General features: G+C 46.6%; 1 protein-coding gene and 1 long non-coding RNA gene across 4 annotated transcripts in view; one reads left to right on the top strand and one right to left on the bottom strand.

Annotated features, from left to right (window-relative positions):
* The window catches only part of LOC144134626 (uncharacterized), a 97,005-nt gene that overhangs the window by 36,012 nt on the left and 38,506 nt on the right, over positions 1-22,487 (top strand). Inside the window, exon 2 of the long non-coding RNA XR_013315178.1 lies at positions 11,207-11,326. This is a non-coding gene — a long non-coding RNA (uncharacterized LOC144134626). The remainder of the gene's footprint in view (positions 1-11,206; positions 11,327-22,487) is intronic.
* Positions 1-22,487, bottom strand: part of LOC144134625 (uncharacterized) — a 78,307-nt gene that overhangs the window by 17,297 nt on the left and 38,523 nt on the right. For 2 of the 3 annotated variants that reach the window (XM_077667499.1, XM_077667500.1), the window contains exons 4-5: positions 15,794-15,991; positions 13,539-13,630 (exon numbers count right to left, since the gene is read on the bottom strand). In XM_077667499.1, the coding sequence (XP_077523625.1) occupies positions 13,539-13,630; positions 15,794-15,991 (290 nt within the window). The remainder of the gene's footprint in view (positions 1-13,538; positions 13,631-15,793; positions 15,992-22,487) is intronic. The other variant, XM_077667501.1, reaches the window with a different exon arrangement.

Consider the following 22,487-nt stretch of genomic DNA (forward strand, 5'->3'; position numbering starts at 1 on the left):
AGGAAGAAATAAAAAGCTGCTCCGAGGCTTCGGCCATACGGAATCATGCCCCAACGAAGCCGCGACCTTCCAGTCGTGCGTGCGCTCATCGGCGATTGGCTCTAGTGGGCACGCGACCAGGGCTGGCGCGAGAACAAGCACGCCAGCAACACCCTCAAGGCAGCTGAAGTTCTGCGCCAGTGGTCAGCAAGAATTTTGCGGGCATGGCAAAATTGCCCTGTCGTTGGGACCACCATCCCTTAGGCGCGGCAGGACGTGAAACACAAAGCGCCGCGTTTGCTCGAGCTAGCGTCTATACGCACGGGCTGGACCAACTATGTGCAGTGTTTATGCTTTTTACATTACGGCAACCCGTTGTCTACGGCAAGACATTTTATAACCCGTTTGAAATTCAGCCAATACTAAATATCTGGTCTGACCATCCCTCATTGAAATATAAATTTTCTTTTGCTCAACTTAGTTATCAGGAAGCCTTGGCTTTTTCGTGTCAACGCGCATTGCATACTTACACAGACGGGTCATTCACTGATCACAGTGCTGGCGCTGCTTTTGTTGTTCTTAGCTCCACACAAAATATTTTATACGTTCATCGCATATCCTTAGAACCACCTTCAAGTGTCTATGCCGCCGAACTTGTAGTATTCCATTCTGCTGTTGCGTTTGCTAGTAATAACCCTCCTTCTATGCCCGTTCATTTCTACACTGATTCTCTATCTCTGCTTTCTGCCCTGTCTTCAGTTACTCCATTTAACCCGACAATTATTTCAATTAAGAAAGATCTCTATCGTTTGTCTTCACTTGCCTCATTTCTTTTATTTCATATCCGGGGTCACTCCGGAATTTTCCGAAATGAGTTAGCTGACCAGGCTGCTGGTAGTGCTGGGCAATATGGCCATTTACACACTTCTACCCTTTCACGCCGTTGCGTGCGTTCCCGTTTGCACCATTCTTCACTTCTTTTATGGCGAACTTATTGGCAAGAAAATAATGGCGGCACTGAATTATTTAACTGGATCCCCGATACGCTAAATATTCCTTCCATCCGTCTACCTAGAAGTCCTCTTATTACTTTACTCACTGGGCATGATCGATTCCCTTTCTACTTTAAAAAGATTGGCTTATCTCCTTCTTCAATTTGCTCATGCGGTGTTTTGTGCGAAGGTGTCAGTCATTACTTCCGGAATTGCTCTCTTAGTGCTCCTTTAGTTTCCCGTTTAAAGACTCTCTGCTCGTCTGACATTAAACTGTCTACTTACCCTCTCTTTTGAATAACCCTGCTGCTTGTGCTGTTCTCATTCAAATGGTTCATCTCATCAGCAGCACAATTCCTACACATTCCCGATGAGTACTTTCGTCACTATCATTTTTCCTGCATAAGCTCTGTACAGTGAAGTGCTCTGTGTTCCTTTGCTGGACAATGATGTCTCTCTGTGGTCTGACACTGTGTTTGAGCCAACTGTGCCTGTGAGTTTATCTGTGCTGACATTTTCTGTGACTTAATCTGTGCTTCTGACTGTCTGTGGTGTCTGGACCAACTGTGCTTGTGACTTCATCTGTGCTGACATTCTCTGTGACGTTATCTGTGCTTTTGTCTGTTCTGCGCCTTTTGGGGGTTTTATGTTTTTGTTTGTGATTTCTCTTTTCCTGCTTTTCCCCTTAAATTAAGTTTTTTTAGCGTATAGCTCTTTTTATTTTTTTATTAGCTTTAAGCCCGGTATAGCGATGCTGGTCCGGGCTCCCTCTCTTTTTCATTTCTGTTTTTTTTTGTATTTTTCCGGAGAGGATCATTAAAAGGATAAAAGGGCTTTGAGCCAGTTGCCTTCCCGCAGCGGCAAAGGCCGGACGGCCGGTTCGGTCTCTCTCCTGATTTTCAATATGTCCAGTGCCCAAATCCAGGCATCACTCGCCAAGCTTCTCACAGGGCCAATTCCCTGTCCTACACACAGATAACGCCGGCATCTTCCACACGTGCCACTCTTCCAGTGCAGTGAAAAAACAACTCCCTGAAACTGCCGCGGTAGTGTTCACGTTGCCGCCCTCGTTTTTTCGCTAGTTTTTTTTTATCCCTCCGTTCAATTCACCAGTTAGCTTTCATCGCTATGCGAGAACCTTGGTGCCAGAGCTGTGCTAGCTTTGATAATGTCAACATAAGGGTGGACACTGAAGTAGCGTAGTAAAATATGTTTATTCGTCTCCTCGGGCTTTCTGCGCGCTGCATGAGTGACCGCCTTCATCACATTTTTATAAGTCTGAATTCTAGCGCACGTTAACCTTATCTCAAAGCGTATGGCAGCGCCTATCGTCATTGGGTGCTGATCCATAGCCAGATTCTTCGGTCTCATTTTTTGCAGTCCACACCGTCTGCCTCATTCATTCGGTGCTGGATGCTCTTTCTTTCGTCCTTTTCGTTCTTCGCATGCTTGCTGGTGTAGGTTCTTGTTCTTTACCGTTACTGTGAGCCATCCGGTTCTTTGCACAAAATAAATATTAAAAGACACCTGCACAGCTGCACGCAGTTTTTCATATGTTGTTCCCAGCCATTCCTTGCGCAAGATATTATTCTTCGTTTTTCTTGCTTCAACGCTTGTTTAGGCTGTATCTCTATCAATACTCTCGCTTTGTTTCCGCGCAAATCAACTCGATGCTGAGTACCATGCGGTGATAGGAGGGAAACAATCATGGATGTACCACAGGCATTTAGAAAAGCATGAAGCTATAGATGCGTGCTCCACTAACTTCACAAATCCACTGCTGCTCTCTTGTTATGCGCAGCAGTAGTACAGGAATTTATAAAAATTACACACACTGCAAATGTGTGGTGGATAGCAATCAAACCGAATTACATATATCTAGCAAGTAGTGTTGAACACATCGGCAAACGCAGTAGTATCGCTTTGAAGAGCCTATTGGGTGCTCGGAATACGTGTGGGCGAATTTCTCGTCTCAGCAGGGGACTCCAAGATTCAGATGTAAATAACACATTTTACACAGCCAGAGAATATTACATTTAAAACCCATACAGAAGCCGGAGTTCCCTGTATGGTGATATGAAAAAATTAAAGCGGATTGAAATATAATCACTTAAAAGTGTTCGTATTTTGAACTTAAGGAGCTGTTTCCCGTACGATGACCATGGCGTCGGTACTAACCACTTCTCAAATTGTCTTGTGATATAATTTGGAGCTTTGCTCTGCAGTCGGGCGAGATTACTCAGATTGCTATTATTTCTATAACTTCTAGTTTAGACACGTGACTCAAGCGATATTTGCAGAGTTTGTGGTCAGGAAATACACGAACTTTATTAAAGAAAGTTATGTCGATGCTTTGTAGCAAGTGTTATATGTGTTCCAGAGATATTTATTCTGTATAAGGTGAATATTTTCTAGAAGATTGGATGTTGTGCTGCCGTATAATAAGTGTTAATGCCTTATAATAAGTTTATATGCGAAGCAAAAGGGAATCATACAAAAGAGTCTGACGTCTGTGGAAAGGATGTATCTTAAACACTACTTGTTTGACTTACTTTGCTCAGAACATATTTGACGTGATTATCGCAAGACAGGTTAGCGACAGAGACAACACCATGATATTCGAAATTCCCGACTATTGAATACTTCGTGAGTTTATTGCTATATCTCGACGTAGAGGTAAATACTTTTTTTTTGCATGAATATAAGTTAACAGAGTATACTGGGGGGCCAGTTGGTCAGACTTATTATAAACAAAAACAAAAACTGAAAGTCATGCCCTCGCAGAGTGGGAAGAAGTTTTGACATTCAGGTCGAGAGACTTAAAGAAGCAGGCTTCCGTGCCGATGTTCTTGTGGCAGTTGCAGATGCTCTCAGAAAGAAACTGCTAAAAGAAAAACAAGAGCTTCTATTACGTCATATCACAACAGGTGAACAAAAGAAAAGGAAGTTTGAAGTTATGCCATATGTACACAGGCTCTCCCACAACATGAAGAGAGTGGCAGCGAAATTTGGGGTTGACGTCGTGTTTTCTTCGCTTCTCAAGCTGGCAATGCATTGTGCTTTAGCAGATGGAGAGAGGGAAAGAGAACCAGGTTGTGGCACAAAACGTAGAAAACCGTACGTATCACGCGCAACAGATATTGTTTATCAGTTCCCTCTCCGAAGTGGGTCTGTGTACGTTGGGCAGACGGGCATGTGTCTAAACGTAAGGCTGGGTGAACATGCCTCTTCACTTCGCCAACAAACTGGAGAACACGTACCAGTGCATTGCAAGAAGTGCAATGTTTGTTTTCCCCTGCTTAATAGTACTAAGATTGTAGGGCGTGGTAAAACCCAATTGGCTAGGGAAATCTTGGAAGCCGAGGAAATTTCGAAATGTAGTGAAGGCATGTGCATTAGTACCCCATCTGTGTATCTGATGGAGAAGGAATTGAAGTTTTTAAAACGCACTTGAGTTTTCTTAGCACCTTTTATTATCTATCGCTGTTTCTCTTTTCTTCTTTTTTATCTTTTTCCACAGGTTTTAAGATTATCAGTTTGTTTTTACCTTGTTTTATGTTATGCGCATGCGTGTTGTTGCTCTGCGATGGGGTGTGGTTTACTGTCGCATTTCTTTCATTTCCGTTGTAAGCGTTGCAACGGTCCTGTCTCCGCCTTTTTACGTCCCGTTCATATGCTACGTTTTTGTTTATAATATGAATATAACTGCCTTTGTTTTGCTTTCAGTTGTCTTCATTTAATTGACTCTCGATGATTCCTCTAAAGATTTCATCGTTCTTTTACATTGTTTTGCAAAGAGAAGGATATTTAAAATTTTAATATTTAATATTTAAAACTAATGGCGCTAAAATACTTCCCTGGGGTACTCCACGATGTACAATCCTAGCCATAGAAGTAAAGGTATCTATTCTTACTATTTGTGTTTTTTCGAAAGGTGACATATAATAAGAGATAATTTCTGTCCTCGTATGCCACAATAATTTCTCTAGCAAAATGTTATAACAAACTAAATGAAAGGCTCTGAAAAAGTCTGCGACATTGACAATTACAGCACTGTTTTCAAACTGCGTTAATGCACAATCTTTCTTATCGAGCAATGCTAACGCAACAGATTTTTGCCTAAAAAAACAAAATTGTAGCGGCGTTACCAGGTCATGTTTTTCAATAAAATGCCCTCCTTAATTGCAAAACTTTTTCAAACACCTTTGAAAAGATAGGTGAAACGGATACCCGACTGTAATTTCCCAGATCACTGCGATCTGTTTTCTTATAAAAAACGGTAACTTTGCAGACTGCATTTTCTAAGAAAAATGCCAATTCCACACTAAAATATGGACGAGTATTAACGCAGTAATATCAACTGCATGAATAACTGGGAATTCTTCAAAACCGTCAATGTCACAAGTACTGCTGTTGTTCAAGTATCTTATAAATGACACAACTTCATCCGTGTGACGGGCTGAATCCAGTGCACTGTGTTGTCATTATGAGTGAATACATATTTTCTAGCATGAGAGGACGCAACTCTCTATCGAAATGTCCGAAAAAAGTGGTAAAATGCGCCAGCTAGCTTAATACTGCTTTTCCATGAATTTGTAAATTCGATAGAGGCTTACGTGAAGCTTATAAGCTTTGTCGATCGGCTGCCTCACCATGCCAGCTGTGCAACATTTGAAAGTGTCACATATAACAAGGAGCCTAATTTAAATTGTAAAGGAAAGAGGTGTGGAGAAGACGACGTGGATTAGCCGAAGAATAAAGAAGAGGAAGAAGAACCATTCGGTGAGGTGGAGTGAGACGATTGGTGGAGAAGCATTCGGTGAGATGGAGAGAGATTATTGGTGGAGAAGAGAAGACAACGACAAGGCTTACGTGGACTAACACCAAGGCTATAAAAGGGCGAGGGAGAGAGAGGCATGGGGGGAACAGCAGAGAAGCGGAGGCTCCAGCGGGTCAGGGACGCATCGGCAGGAAGAGAGCGACGCCGGCTACTGCTCCGGTGAGCTCGCGTTCTACGGCATCGCATCGTTGACCTCCTGCCGTGCCTGAGCCCGTTCCGTGGAGTCAACGGAGGGCGCTACCGCCTGCTACGGCCAGAGGTGTCTACAGCGCTGTTGCCACCCGTCCGGGTGGTGCCCCAACGCCCACAACACCGGCATCACCTACACGGGCGCTTGGACAGGGAGCTTGTACTACGCAGCCAGCGACGCCGCTGGCGAGGCCAGCCCAAGCGCGTCGAACGCCGCCTGGATGCCGGCTACTGGATTCATACAACGCCGCAGCCGCATCGAACCAACCGTGAGCACGAACGCCGACCGCTAATAGAAGAACGCTAGTAGTAGACGCTGGTAGCAGTGTGCCCGGGTCGTGTGTATTTATAGTGTTTGTGTTTTGTGTTTGTTAGTTTTATGTTCTAGTCTGTGTGTCACGTAGGGTGTATTAAATGTGCGTTTGTGTGGGTACACCTGTCGCCTAGTCCATTCTTTCGGTCCGAAGGTTCTCCGGAGAGATTCGTGACAAAGATAAGTGGCGAGCCTCTGCCAGGATTCATTTCCTTTTTTCTTTTTGCTTTGTCTCGAATCTTTCCGATCTCTCGACGGCAGGAAGTATGGATTTGGCAAGAACGTTAGAACTGGCGCTCAAGCTAGGGTTAAGCAAGGAAGTGGCGATGCATCTCTATGAGGAGGAGGGAAAGAGGCAGAGAGAGTAAAAGGCCGCAAGCACGCGCATACGCTCGCGAGGCAGAAGAGCGTGAAGAGAAAAGAGCTCGCGAGGAAGAAGAGCGAGAAGCTAGAAGAGCTCGCGAGGCAGAAGAAAAGGAGAAAAGGATAGAACGGGAGGAGTTTATTTTGTAGAAACAGGCGCATGTCGCGGGAGGATATTAAGAGATCACGGACAATGATCAGCGTTCCTTAGCGGGTACAGAAACTCTTAGACCAGCCAGAGTTTGCCCAAGAAAGCTGATGGCTCCTTTCGATGACAAAATAGGTGATCTGGACGCATATCTGCAACGATTCGAGCGGACAGCTTTGGGGCAAGGCTGGGAGCACAGTGAATGAGCCACGGCATTGAGCGTGTGTTTAGTCGGAGAGGCACTGAATATGTTTGGAAGGATGCCTGCTGCTGATTCCATGAACTACGAAAAAGTTAAAAAGGCACTCCTCGAAAGAGTCAGGCTTACGGCAGAGGGTTTTCGTGAGAGATTTCGCACAACGAAACCTGAGCATTCGGAAACCGCTAAGCAGTTTTCCTGCAGGCTGACCAACAATTTTGATAGGTGGCTTTATATGTCACACAGAAAAGAGTTATGGTGTACGTGACAAGCTGTTCACAGAGCAATTTTTAGCGTGTTGCAGCTCAAAGCTGGCGCTGTTGTTGAAATAAAGTTGTGTTCGTTGGAAGAGTTCGCCGACAGTGCAGACCAATTCCTCGAGGCTCAAGGGTTAAAAAATTTGAGTAAGGCAAAGGAGGAAACCCTAAAACCCTAGAGACAGATGCGGCAAAATCAAGAGCATATGGTGGTGCATCTAAGGCACCAGTAAGGTGTTTTCTCTGCGGCAAAGTGGGACAGCGTGCAGCTCACTGTCGAACTAGTAGCGCTGCCCAAAAAACACAGGTTGTGTGTCAAGGTAGTAAGAGGAGGGGTCATACTCTGGATGAGTGCCGATACAGAACGCAGGACCAAGCTGTATGCGTTGCCGACTCTAGGGTAGAACTTGTCACGCCACCCGAAGTTCTACAACTGAAAGGAGAGCAAACGCCGCTGGAAAATGAGGCAGTGAGTGGAACACAAATGTCGAAAGCAGCAATGCCGGTGGCGGTTGGGCAAATAGGGGACCGTCCTATATTGGTGCTTAGAGACAGCGGAGCCAACATAGTATTGGTTCGCAGAAGCCTGGTGAAGGACGAGGATCTTACAGGGGAAGCGTCGGCCGTCACTCTTGTAGATAGCGCAGTAAGGTACCTTCCTGAAGCCAGGATTCTAGTGTCCACGCCATATTATACTGGGCAGGTAGTGGCAAAATGCGTAGGCCAACCCATCTACGATCTCATCTTGGGAAACATTACGGGTGCAAGAAGTGTCGAAGACCCCGATCCCGAGTGGAGGATGCTCGACGTTAAAGAAAATCCAAAGGAGGAAAGGCCCGCGACAGCTCAGACGGGTGCAGTCAGCTTCTCGTCGGCAGTGGAGACAAGAGCTCAAGCGACATCCCGAGCAACGCAGCGTCCGCTCTCTACTCCTGTTACGATGTGCCTGAGCGTAACACCGGGCGAAATTGCAATTAGGCAAAAAGAAGACCCGAGCCTTAAGACTTTCTTCGAAAGATTCGGGGAAAAAGTGAAAAGAAAGAAGAGTCGCACGTCCTTCGAATATCAATTGGTAAATGGTATTCTGCACAGGAAATGCATATTTAGATCAGGAAGGCGGCTCCAACAGCTGGTGTTACCGAGAGATATGCGAGAGACCGTGCTACTCTTCGGACATGACGCCATTATGGCTGGAGACCAGGGTGTTCAAAAAACGGTGTCTAGGATCACCGAGGAGTTCTTTTGGCCGGGTGTTCAGAGTGACCTTAAGCGCTTTGTTCGCTCAAGTGACGTGTGCCAGCGCACAGTTTCGAAAGGAAGAGCTGGTCCTGTACCTCTGGGCAAGATGCCAGCCATCGGCCTACCGTTTCTAAGTGTGGCGATTGACATTGTGGGGCCAATCTCTCCAGTATCCGCCAAAAGCAGTAGATATGTGCTTACTCTCGTTGACGTGGCCACTCTTTATCCTGACGCTATTCCACTGAGAACTATTGACAGTATCTAAGTGGTGGAAGGGTCTTTCTTGTGGAGATGTTTTCCCGTTATAGGTTCCCGAGGGAAGTTTTGAGTGACCGGGGCTCGAAATTCACATCGGAACAAATGGAGGAGGTTAACCGCCTTTTGTCAGTAAGGCAATTACTGACAACGCCTTACCATCCCTTGTGTAATGGGCTTGGGAAGCGGTTTAGCGGCACCCTCAAAAACATGATCAAGAAAATGTGCCAGGAGAGACCTACTGATTGGGATAGATATCTCCCAGATCTTTTGTTCTCTTACCGCGAAGTACCGCAAACGAGTCTTGGTTTCTCGCCCTTCGACATGTTGTATGGGAGAACCGTTAGAGGTCCACTTACAATACTGAAGGAGCTGTGGGCTAATAAAGTGATTGAATCAGATCTCAAGACAACATACAAGTACGTTATTGAGTAATTGAGTAACGGGACCGGTTGAAGGAAACATGCAGGCTTGCACATCAGGGCCTGGAAAGGGCGTGCGAACGAAATAAAGGATATGATGACAATAGAGCCATTAACAGAAATCTGAATCCGGGCGACAGAGTTCTTGTGCTGCTACCCACGGATCATAATCAATTAGTGATGCAATGGAAGGGTCTGTACCTTGTGACGCGGAAAAAAAAGGATATGGATTATGATTTATTGATAGATGACACCAAGGGCGTTTTCCATGTAAATATGTTGAAGAAGTACGAAGAAAGGGTTCCCGTACGGTACGCCCCCAAGGTAGCATGTGCGGTAGTGGCCGAAGATACAGGTGATGCTGACGAAGTGCCCACATGCAGTGTAAAAAAAACTGCAGGAGGGGATGAGATACTAATGAAGCCCAATGTGAATGAAGACATACGGTCACAGCTCTACTCTAAATCAAGGGGGATACGTTTTCGGATGGGCCAGGCAAAACGGAGGTCATGTGTTACAAATTAGTCTTGTATACAGATAGAGCTAACTGAACAGCCCTAGGTATCTGTGGGATGTATCTTGTTGCTGTGTTAATCTATCTCTGTGATTTATCTTGTTCTTGTTGTTGTTGCTGTTGTTGCTGTTATGTCATCATGCAAGAGAGTGTGTTGTGGACACGAACATGTTTATAAAGACTCTGGACGGACAACGGCAGTGGTGTGTTTGTGTTCTGAAGACGCAATTTGGTGTGCTGTGTTAGTGGTGTGCGTTTGGTGCGTACTGGACCTCTGCGGTGTGTTGTGCGCTGGGTCCAGAATCGCCACAGAAGATAGTTTATTCGCTGGATGGCTTGGAGATGAGGATGGTGTGAGCAGAGTTTCATGGAAAAATTTTTGAGAGAGGTGGCCCTTGTCACATATATTAAGGAGCCTAAATTAAATTTTAAAAGAAAATGGTGTGAAGAAGACGACATGGATTAACCGAAGAATAACGAAGAGGAAGAAGAAGCATTCGGTGAGGTGGAGGAAGATGATTGGTGGAGAAGCCTTCGGTGAGGTGGAGAGAGATTATTGGTGGTGAAGAGAAGAAGACGACGACAAGGCTTACGTGGACTAACACCGAGGCTATAAAAGGGCGAGGGAGAGCGAGGCACTGGGGGAACAGCAGAGAAGCGGAGGCTCTCGCGGGTCAGGGACGCATCGGCTGGAAGTGAGCGACGCCGGCTACTGCCCTGGTAAGCTCGCGTTCTACGGCATCGCATCGTGGAAATGCCTGCTGTGCCTGAGCCCGTTGCGGGGAGTCAACGGAGGACGCTACCACCTGCTACGGCCAGGGGTGTCTCCAGCGCTGTTGCCACCCATCCGGGTGGTGCCCTCAACGTCAACAACACCGGCATCACCTACACGGGCGCTTGGACGGGGAGTTTATACTATGCAGCCAGCGACGCCAGCCCAAGCGCGTCGAACGCCGCCTCGATGCCGGCTACTGGATCCATACAACGCCGCAGCCGCATCGAACCGACCGTCAGCACGAACGCCGACCGCTAATAGTAGACGCTGGTAGCAGTGTCCCCGGGTCGTTTGTATTTATAGTGTTTGTGTTTTGTATTTGTTAGTTTTGTTTTCTAGTGTGTGTGTCACGTAGGGTGTATTAAATGTGCGTTTGTGTTGGTACACCTGTCGCCTAGTCCATCTTTCGGCCCGATTGTTCTCCGAAGGTCTCTTCACACCTCTTTCCATTAAAATTTAATTTAGGCTCCTTAATATATGCGACAGAAAGACTTCCAGCTAACTTCGCGAAGCTCAGAATCTGGGTCGGCAATGCTCTCGGAGGGCCTCAAGGCTTATATAGAGCTTTGTCGATAAGCTAAGTAGCTTATCGAAGAAGAGAGGTTCGTGACCAAACTCTTTGTAAAAACAACTCCTTTGCGCTGGGCCATCTAATCTTCTTTGGGGGATTTTGTCTGGTCGAGTCAGGTTAACTTTGGATTTTTTGTTCTCGGGCTTGTAGATTTTGAGTGGCCCTGGCGACCGGCACTACTTTTCTTGGTGGTCGTCTGTTGGCGGCATGGCATCGGAGAGCTGTAGACATCGACGCTTCCCAAGAAGGGCTTTGGCACCCCGACGAGATGTAAGCGTTCAATATGTAGTCTCCGTCAGGGGACTACGTCAATGTCTCGCTGAAATTCTTGATATTCATGCGCAGCTGCTTGTCGAGACCGCCACCTTGTACAGTTCTGTAATTTTCGAGGAACACTGTTAATGGGGGCTTTGGTAGCGCAGCAATTTGAGAGCTTGGCGGAACTCGAGGGTCGCCCAGGTGCTGAGTTTGCGCTTGCAGCGAGTTGTATGGTCAGTGCAGTGCCTCCTGGACAGCGCTCACCGGCAGTTGGCAATGCGGCGGCAAGTACGGCTGGTGAGGCAAGCAGCGTGGCGGGACGAACGGTGGTCGCCACAAAACTGTCCTACCAGTCGTATTTAAGCGCGGAGGACATCTCGGCGCTTAACTCGTCGTCCGCGTGGACACTCTCGAGAATGCGCTCATCTAATTCGGTTAGGCTCCGGCGTGTCTCCCGGACGAGGCCCAGGAACATCTGGAAGTACTAAGTGGGCGTGGGCGGATCCTGCAGGATCGCTTCCAGATAGACGACAGCCTTCGTGATTGGGGCTCGAAGGAACCTGAGGGACATCTTAGTTGGTTCATTAGTGTAGACCGAAGGGGCCAGACGCTGAATTCCGGGTTTTTGCAGTAAATATATTGCTGAAGGACGACAAATAAAACCAGCATTCTGGCATTTTCCAGTTACGGAAGCTTACTGCGCCCAGCTGGTGGACGTTCGTGGTGGCTCGAGACAAGGCAGCGTGTCAAGTTTATTTTCAAGAACCTGAACCCTTGACAAGCGCCACTGACCTTCTCATCCCAACTCCACCCTCCCCAATGCCTCCACCCAATAGAAGTATATACAGCAGCACAACGATATAGCGACGGCAAAATCGGATTCTAAAAAGCAGTTGAAAGCCAGCCACCCTCTAGAAGGACCACCGACCTCCGCCGAACGTACGAATTCTGTTGCGTACGTAAAGCTTATGATTAGAGTAAGGTCAATTATTAGAAAAAAAAGGAAGAAAGGAAGAAAGAGGTGCCGTAGTGGGAGGCTCCGGAATAATTTCGACCACGAAGGCCGTGATTTTGGGCGAGGTCAAACAAACGTCAAACGATGGCTACAGGATCCGACCACGCGAGTACCGTATGATTTGCCTCAACTATTTCACACTCACGTGCCGAGCTATGAGCGCGACGTAACGTCTGCCATATGTGAAGTGTTCGCAAGCGCTCTCGAGCGAAGTACGTCATATTAATCAGCAGCCGGAATACGCCCACTGCATGAAAAGGCATCTCCCATATCTTTTCAGTTAATCCTCTCCTGTGCCAGATGCAGCCACCCTATCCCCGCAAACTTCTTAATCTCATCCACCCACTTAACTTTCCGCCGCCCCTGCTTTGCTTCCCTTCCCATACAATCCAGTCATTGAGCCTTACGGATCGTTGGTTATCTGGCCATGGGATTACATACCGTGCCCAATCCCATTTTTTCCACTTGATTTTAACTAGAATGTAATTAACCAGTGTTTGATCCTTGACCCACTCGGCCCCTATCCTGTCCCTACAGTATACTGGAAATCATGACCCCCGCTGCGAGCCTTTGCAGCACTGCCAAAGGGTTTAACACCGGCTATAAACTCTGAAAGGATGACAATCCATACGCGTTGCAATATCGCTCTCTGCACTCTCGTATACGCCTTCATCCAATAGCGATAGCGTTAGCGCTCAGCACGCAATAATGTGTAAAGATTAATGGGCTAGATATTTACTCATTACCGGTCCACTCAAGTCCAGCCATTCGGCTAGCAAGGCCAGCTATGCAGCTTTAATATTTATTTTATGAACAAATAATTACTCTGTATTTAACCCCTCGTTAGAAACCCACATAAAAATGGCATCTGGGCGTCTGTTGAAAAAACTATCTCCGTCTATGGTCTTTCATGACCGTATATACACGCAGAAAGCGGTGCTTATTGCCAGCTACTGAAAAATCTATGACACTTGAGGTATGGATTTTGAACCATACAAGTGCTTCTAGCTGTCTAAAGAAAAGCTTATCCTCATGAAACTACAGCTATAGACGGCCATAGGACATTTTTGTAAGAGAATCTAGTCGACCTTGGAAGATGTCCCTAAAACAGTAAACCAATAATAATAATAATAATAATAATATTAATAACAACAGAGTAGCCTAATCTGCGTAAAAATGCAAATCTGTGTAGTAATCGATGCTCCGCACCTTCCATTCGATGATAAATCCATCTGGAGGGAGAGTCACGTGTTCTTCGAGAGCCAGGGCCACCTCCTGGGAGCCATCGGCAGGGCTTAGCACTGTCGCCGGGGAAATAGAGCGTACTTGTTAAACTCATCGTGTACGAAAGAGAAGGGCAAATCTTTTCCTTGCCTCTGCACACACCGCTCTCCAGACATTCGCAAAAAGCTCCCAAAAATGATGTAATGTGTCGAAAAGCACGGCATCAAGCCAGCGGCCCGATGAGACGGTTCTTATCTAAGTTATGTAGAGACGTGCAAGGGTTTGCTACAGGGGGTGCTTACCACCATCCGCAAAAATAATCACGAAATGCTCGAGTGCGTTGCATGGACTCAAGCCAACGGCGCGGAGCTTTACCCGCTTGGTCCAAGGACATTCTACGGTGGCTGCAAGGCATCTGCTATCGTCAGCCACTTCGACACACCGCACAGAAGGTATGCTTCCCTGCAGGCAAAGCTCCGCGCAACTGGCTTCAGTCCAAGCAATGCACTCGAGCATTCATGATAGTATATTTCGCGGGCGGTGGTACAGGGCAAGGTATTTGCGGAACGTTAGAAGCAGTGCTGCAGCCCGAAGCACCAACTAGCTCACAGCAGCGCTAGGCGCAGCGCTGTCACTAGACCCTTTTAGTTGGGCGGACGTAGTAAGCTTGCGTACGCTATAACTAGTGCAAACACGACAGTTTCAGTTGGCCGTGGCGTAAAATCCCCCAGGGGCATGTCTAAACAGTTGCGCCCTCTAATGTCAAGATGTCAAAGCACATCAACACTGGGTTGAAGAAATTTTCATGCGTAATTACTAGTAACGATTGTGGTGCACTGCGAGTCTTTCTCTGTTCCAAGAAAAAAAACTATGCAAATATAACAAAGTGTAACAAAATACTAAAATTTAGAAACCTGCTTCGTCAGGTGCTGCAAGAGGAAAACAGTGCATTTAGTTAGGCCTAAAAGCTTGAAATTCGCCAAATTATCTGAAAAACTGAATAGTTATCGCTTATACCTTTTCTTGTGGGCGAGAGTGGGTGAAATGAAAGCCAACCTCTACCATTTCAGCGAGCTATTGCGTCAGTGAGTCCAGCGGCGACATATATTTATTCCGAAGCGGGCGAGCAGGCCGCCGCCATCTTGTCAATGCATCCCCCGTAACGTGGTCATAGCGCGCGCACGCTATGGTTTGTTGCGTGCGTACGCCTGCAGGACGCTGTGAGATACGTAGCATCCTGCGCAAGCCCATTGGTTGCCCGCCAAGTCGCTGCGTACGCCCAACTAAAAGTGACTACTGCCGTCTATCTACTCTTCAGAATTGCAAAGTGCTCCTTATCTCGGCTCTGAGCTGGTGAAATTCCACCTGACCAGAAGATGCCATTCCCGGCTCTATGTTCGAGCATTACTGCTACAGGACTGCAATATGTGCGATATCCGTCACTCAGGTGACGGACGAAGACTTAGGCTGCAGCTACGCGATTTCTATGAGACATTTTTCGGTTGGCGCGAAGAAACAAGTTAGCAGCCTGATAACGAGTAAGTATTTGTGTGGGTCTACACGGTAGCTGAAGGCAAAAGCAAGGCAAGGGCCCCGTTTAGTCGTGAGCGTCCCGATTGCGACGATTGTAACGCCTCTTGAGCAGTGCGCACAGTGTGCCACGCTCAATTTGGCGTGTGCCGTCAACACGGACAGTGCCATGACTAATGTAAGAACTTTTCGGTCTCAAATATCTTGGATAGAAGGAATTACGCTGTCCAAAGGTATACAGGAGCGGTTCTTATCCAAAGAAATTGTTGAACAGTGTAGAGGGAGGTGACGAGGCTTTCAACACTGCAATCGAACACTGCAATCGATATTGCGCCAGTGTCAGTTGTATTTCTGAATAATACGTGCACCTTATGGGATATGGAAGTATGTACCGCGTACATCAGCGCAACGGTTATTTCATTAGGGGAGATAGGCAGCTGACTTAGATTTGCTTCTCGTTGATCTAGAGCGGAGAAGGTCGTCAAACTGGCGCAAAGCAATGGGGCGTGTGACGTGGCGCAATTGGCGATCCCGACCAGCTCTGCGAATAAGCGAAGGAGCCATACACCCTTCGCAGTCCAGTGAGAACTCGGAACCTGAATCCAAATCACCCATGGAATCACCTCTTCTCTTTCGCATAGTAAAAAAGCTGGCTCTGCATTGACGATTGGAATGCGCAGTAACTACCATAACTGCTTGAACAGACATACGAATGGGGTCTGAGTCGATGATGTAGGTGAGCTGCCCGTACAGGACCTCCCCCAGTCCTGCCGAGCCATCACCGGTGGCTCCCCGTCGTGCGTTCACCAGAGCCTGTATCTTGTTCAAGAAGCGGTCGCAGTCCGCCAGAGGGCTCAACTCCAGCGACAACGGGTCGCGAAGCAGCTCCGATGAGCCTCCGGGCCAACCTGCACTGAATCGCACCCAAACATGTTTAGCTTCAGGTTATTTTTAATGCCAGAGCATGAGGGGGGCCATCAAAGCGAAAACTGTAAGGCGTCGGCGCCTATTTGAAACCTCCACTTGTCGGGTGGTGTTTAAGGGGATCAGTATTTCTTCACCTGTCACCGTCCCTTTCTCCCCCAGTCCCTGTTGTCCTCCTCCTCTCCAGTCGTAGGGAAGAGGAGGTAGGCGCGTGAAGAAGAGCGTCTAAGCAGGAAATTACTGAGACAACAGCAGGCCGAAGGGCGAAATATAGTGTCCCGAAGAAGTATGTGTGCAAAAGTGAGGTTTGTGGGAGCCCTACCGGTGGGTGTGTTTGAAACAGCCACCGGCCAGTACACTACCGCATCGCTAAACCACTGGGCCACTTCACTGGCAGTGGTATGAGGACTCGCCGCGGTCTAACAATGTGACACATTTCGCGTAGTTTCATCGTAGGGAGTTGGAATAGAACCGGAATTCGTATAGATTAGAGAGTGGATGACAAAGAACTCAGAATTGCAATAGAATCACGATTAGTGTAGAATTAGTAGTAGAATAGATTGGCGAGTGAGAGAGGAATGCTATCACATTTCCTGCGCATTAGTCCAAATGATCACCCCTATTTATATATATATATATATATATATATATATATATATATATATATATATATATATATATATATATATATATATATATATATATATATATATATATATATATATATATATATTTGTTTGGGTGGTAGCACAGCATGCGTTGACATGCTCGCGCATTTCTTAATTATTGCCCTTCAGGGTACCGGGCCTCGTCAAGCTGCTCTCGCGCGATTTTTACCCGATGCCTTCTTTCTCCTTGAGAGAGGAAATATATGTTATTGCATTTGAAAAAAAAAATGGCTGTGGCTTAGCTCGGCTATGCAACGATATACCTAGCGAGAGGTACGTTTCCCTGGCTTAGCTTGTTGTGGTCACTGTATGTTTAGCAATGAGAGACATTGGGTATACACATCTTTAATTCATTTTGCTTGACAGAGACGAAGACTGCCCGATGACCTGTGAAGTACGGTCTCAATTTTATCGATACAGTATATCAATTTGGTAGAAAATCTTTAGCATACAAGCTCTATAGTAGTTCCCTATTGAGTACTCTGGACGTGAGTGTCCGTAGCTAAATTGAAGTAACTTTTCTTTCATACACTAAGAGAGTCCGGTTTCCTGTTGAAATCACCCAAAGCCGCACACACCTGTGAAACCGTGCCGTGGGCTGGTATACACGTGGCAACCACATAAATCGTCTGTTTGACAGATGTTCCCGGTACCACGTAGGCTCCTTGAATGATAATTCCGCTTTCCAGAAGCCGAACACAGCAGGCTTCTTCGTTGTTCACCGCAATCGAAGGGAGACGTCTAGCAGCGGTGATACCTTGTTTCACGTACACACAGACTCCAGCGTTCTTATTTTGTTCAAGCACACTGCCAGGCGACAACCTTAGGATCAGAAGAGTTAATCTTCTCTTGTCTATGCCGCTGTTTAGCAGCGGCTTGACTCTCCTTCTCTGCATGCATGTCAAAGGTTCTGAGACAGACGCCCACTACATCTCCGCCTTTTACACGCAATGATGCGCATGCGACGCGGGGTTCGGGGTGATAGAGCGGCGTGCAGCGAGGCGGCGAGGTGACGACGAAGAACGCGGAGCAGCTGTGGAGCTGTGGGTTCTTTCTGGTTTCCATGGTATCGGCGCATGCGCACAACTGCTCATCCGCGCGCGTCACCCTCAGCTGTGATGGTGGAGCGGGCGCACGGCCGCGGCGACGGCGAAGCTCACGCTGCACTTATAGCTCCTCTCCGGTTGCCATGGTAACGGCGCATGCGCACAACTGGCATCTCCCATGTACCGCGAAATGCTCTACTGGTAGCCCAGTGTAGCGCTCGCTACAAAAAAACGTACGTACAACATGCGGAGTTACAAAGCACGAACATTGGATTCGGCAACCATCGGTGAAAAAACCTGAGCATAGATGACCACAGCTAGCACTGAACTGGGTACATTTAAAGGCCTATGTATGAGATTGTTTTACGGTAGTTAGCGTAGTAAGGCTGATGATGATGATAGCCTAGCTTAAAATATCTTATCTTTCATCGAGGAGAGAATATACTAAAGAGCAGGGCATTTGAAGTAAAGAACTGATATTTCGTGGACGGACATTTGTATTTAAAAACGTAGTCTGTTCCGGCACCAACTACAGTAAAAGCTGCGTGGACTGACAGACTAAATGCTAAGAAACACGTAGTCGTGCGTGGCTCATGATCAGGTGTGGTGACCGCAATAGTGCATTTGCTGGCGTAGCGTGGCCGCGGCTGAGACATGACAGCAGTTAGGGGGTCAGTAATTTCTCATTGGTCGAGGTCTCTGATATCCTTAGAGCCACCTTGAGTGACGATAAAGATAATTTGGTTTCGTTTTAGGCGGTTAACATACTAAAGCCACCCAGGCTATGAGGAATGCTGTAGTGAAGGGCTCCGGATAATTTCCACCACCTAGGGTTCCTTAACCTGCACTGACATCACTCTGTAAACGGGCCTCTAGCGTTTCGTCTCAATCGAAATGCAATCGAACTTGCGTCCTATGGGTCAGCAGCCGAGCACCGAAATCAGCGAGCGACCGCAACAGCTGTTAGCAATGAAAAGAATTTATCCCGTTCTCTCCGTCACAGGGAGGCAACGTTAACTGCGGTAGCGCGCGTGCCATGCGCACAGCCAGGTGTGTTCTGTATTGTATTCTTCATTTAACTGCCCAAGGAGGGCGCTGCTCTGCGAACACTTGTGTTAATTATCCTTGCATTCCTTTATAATGATCTTAAGTTCCTCTAGCACAAGGTTGCACTTGTCCTTCTCTCACATTGTTTTGATCACCTTTTATAAGTGTGACTTTTGGGATATATCCCAAAAGATATCTAAGCCACACTTATAAAAGGTGATCAAAACAATGTGAGAGGACAAGTGCAACCTTGGGCTAGAGGAACTTAAGATCATTATAAAGGAATGCAAGGATATTTAACACAAGTGTTCGCAGAGCAGCGGATATATCCCAAAAGATATCCCGAGCGGTGGCCCTGGGTTCGCACCCTGCACCAGGACGAATTTTTCTTTAACTACGAAGTTTATGAGGAAGCTGTATAGCTTTTTTTTTGTAGCCGTTCGGGTACGCTTGGGTGGATATCAGTGAGTAATACTCCCTTATTACACATCCCAAGCCACACTCTCACATTGCTACTATAGTAGCATCCATTAGCCATCACGATTTTTTCGTGGCCTTTGATAACGAGGTAAATCGATCTAGATAAGAAAATTTGAGTGGAAATTCAAATTTATGCGATCGAACAAGCGCAACGTCTGATAACGTCGTAATTCATTAAAGTCTCAATCTTGCTTAATGCCTCCCACTTTACAGCGACGGAAGAAAACAAAGCGCCTAAGCCCCACTCAGATTGCATCATGCACAATTTCTTTCAACTTGAACACAAATACTGGCGATTAACTCCACTGCGTTGCAATTACAGGAAATTCTGGAAGTTGTGAAAAGCATCTTGGTCATGCAACATCGCGAACAAGAATTGAACCGACAAGGAAGCCTTCAAACCCATGTAAATTGGTTTTGTCACATCTAGAAAACCGGAGTAGCATAGCTATGCAACAAGCTCTAAGATGGCAGGATTTAACAAAAATACGCAGAGCAGACGGGTGTTTAGAAAGCGCCTATTTGTTTACAACAAGCTCGACGCATAGGCGCTAAGAGGACAGGCTGTTCGATCAGAAAACCGCATTTAATGGGGTCAGATTGAGCAACGGTCTGCCTGCATCAAATGGCGCTTCAGACGCGACTGCAAAGACAATTATAGGCCAATTATTAGTCTGATTCATTACAAGAGTCGCCTCTTTTTGTTCAGCTTGCTATGCTGGCTTCGGTAAGTGCAGTGGGAGGTATACATACATACATAAATACATGCATACATACATACATACATACATACATACATACATACATACATACATACATACATACATACATACATACATACATACATACATACATACATACATACATACATACATACATACATACATACATACATACATGCATACATGCATACATGCATACATGCATACATGCATACATGCATACATACATGCATACATGCATACATACATGCATACATGCATACATGCATACATGCATACTTTTGAATGGAGCCAACCGTCATCGAAACCAAGGTTCGTAGGGGAATGTTTACATTTCTATGTGTAGTGCTGATCAGTGCGATAAAAATAGTTCGATTAGTCTATCGGTTAAATAAAATTACTTATTAGGAAGCAGAAAACACAACCATGCCGCCGGTGGGATCCGAACTCACGACCTCCGAATATCGAGACCGCTGCTCTTACCAACTAAGCTACGGCGACGTCTGTCCAGTCTGCTGCTCTCGTGGGTATTTATGTTTATTTGGTGTAAGCGAACCTTGAGAGTGTTCACCAGCGCCACCCTCGTGCATAACGGCGGACGTAGCTCGTCCTGTGTTACCGCGAGTGTGACGCGGAACGCCATCTAACGACGAGGGCGGAAACTGTGCAAGAGCCCTCTAAGTTTACCAAAACGAGTCCCTCATTTCTTTTATTTCCCTCGTCTGCTAATTGCTTAACGAGGCTCTCGGTTCTGGCAGTCTTGGTGCCAAAGGTAGCATAACAGGGCTCTCGCACAGTTTCCGCCCTCGTCGTTAGATGACGTTCCGCGTCACACTCGCGGTAACACAGGACGTGCTACGTCCGCCGCTATGGACGAGGGTGGCGCTGGTGAACACTCTCAAGGTTCGCTTACACCGAATAAACATAAATACCCACGAGAGCACCAGATTGGACAGCCGTCGCCGTAGCTCAGTTGGTAAGAGGAGCGGACGCGATATTTGGAGGTCGTGGGTTCGGATCCCACATGGTTGTTTTTTCTGCTGCTTTATAAGTAATTTTCTTTAAGCGATAGATTAATCCAAGTATTATTAACCACTGATTAGAACTACACAGAAAAAAATTAAACATTCCCCTATGCACCTTCGTTGCGGTGACTGTTGGCCCTTCATAAGTATATATATATATATATATATATATATATATATATATATATATATATATATATATATATATATATATATATATATGAGAAGCCAGCCGTCACCGAAACCAAGGTCCACTCGGGCACCCCAATGCACCTTGGTTTCGGTGATTGTTGGCTTCCTTAATATATTTGTCAAACGAGCCCCCATTTCATTTGCCTTATATATATATATATATATATATATATATATATATATATATATATATATATATAGCAGGACCGGGACGAAACCTACAAGCGTCCTTCTGCTCTTCCTCTTACTTTTCATCTACCTATCCGTCCAACCACTGATCTTCCTTCTATGCTCTACGAAGGCGGGTGACATTTCCCATATCGGAGACGAAGCCCGTCGGGTGAGCTCAAAAGAACTCGGATAAAATCGCTTGAGGCGGGCTACATGCACCACCTGAGACTGGCGTGACCGTCGACCACTTGCAGGGAGGCGTTCTATAACGTAATTCAGGTCGCTTATGCACTTTAACACAACAAACGGTCCAGTTTAGTGTGAAAGCAGCTTCTGAAAAAGACCACACTTGCGTAGAGGTGTCCACAACCACACAATGTCACCAGGAAAATAAGAAACTAGTTGGTGTCGGGCGTCGTAGCGGTTTTTGGAATGCTCTTGCGTAGGTAAAATTCGAACGCGGGCAAGCTGGCGAGCTTCTTCAGCTCTGCAGAGTGTGGTAGCATGAGAAGGTTAATCATGAATGAAAAATGGCAGTATGGTATCGAGGCCACAGCGAGGCGAGCGAGCATAGAGCACGTAGGAGGGTTTGTATCCAGTTTTCTGATGTTGCGCTGGGTTGTAAGCATGAGTAATGAACGGGAGGACGCCATCCCAGTACTTATGATCTGCAGCGACGCTCATAGCCAGCATAGTGGTGAGCGTCCGGTTAGTGCGTTCGACCACGCCTTTCCTTTGGGGATGATATGATGTCGAGTGGCGAAACCTACAAGCGCTGAGGCGGAGAAGTTCTTCGACAACGTCCGCTGTGAATTGGCAGCCACGGTCTCTAATTAGAACTGCAGGAGGGCCGTGGCGAAGAATGAGGAATCGAAGTAGGAAATGGGATACTTCAGAAGCAGTAGCGGCTGGTATCACGGACCCGGTGTTGATCGTGCGATGAATACCACTGATAGGTAGTGATGTTGAGTTGTCGTTTGTTAAGTCGAACACGATCACGTGCTTCAGAAGTACTTCCACCGGAATGCGACGCTTGGTTTTATAAAGAGACTGATTAATCATAGACCTAACTTGGGTCTCCATATCTCGTTGCACGGGCTGCCCAATGACAGAGCTGGATAACGCCGCG

Source organism: Amblyomma americanum, chromosome 5 (assembly GCF_052857255.1).
Source record: "Amblyomma americanum isolate KBUSLIRL-KWMA chromosome 5, ASM5285725v1, whole genome shotgun sequence".
Lineage (NCBI taxonomy): Eukaryota > Metazoa > Arthropoda > Arachnida > Ixodida > Ixodidae > Amblyomma > Amblyomma americanum.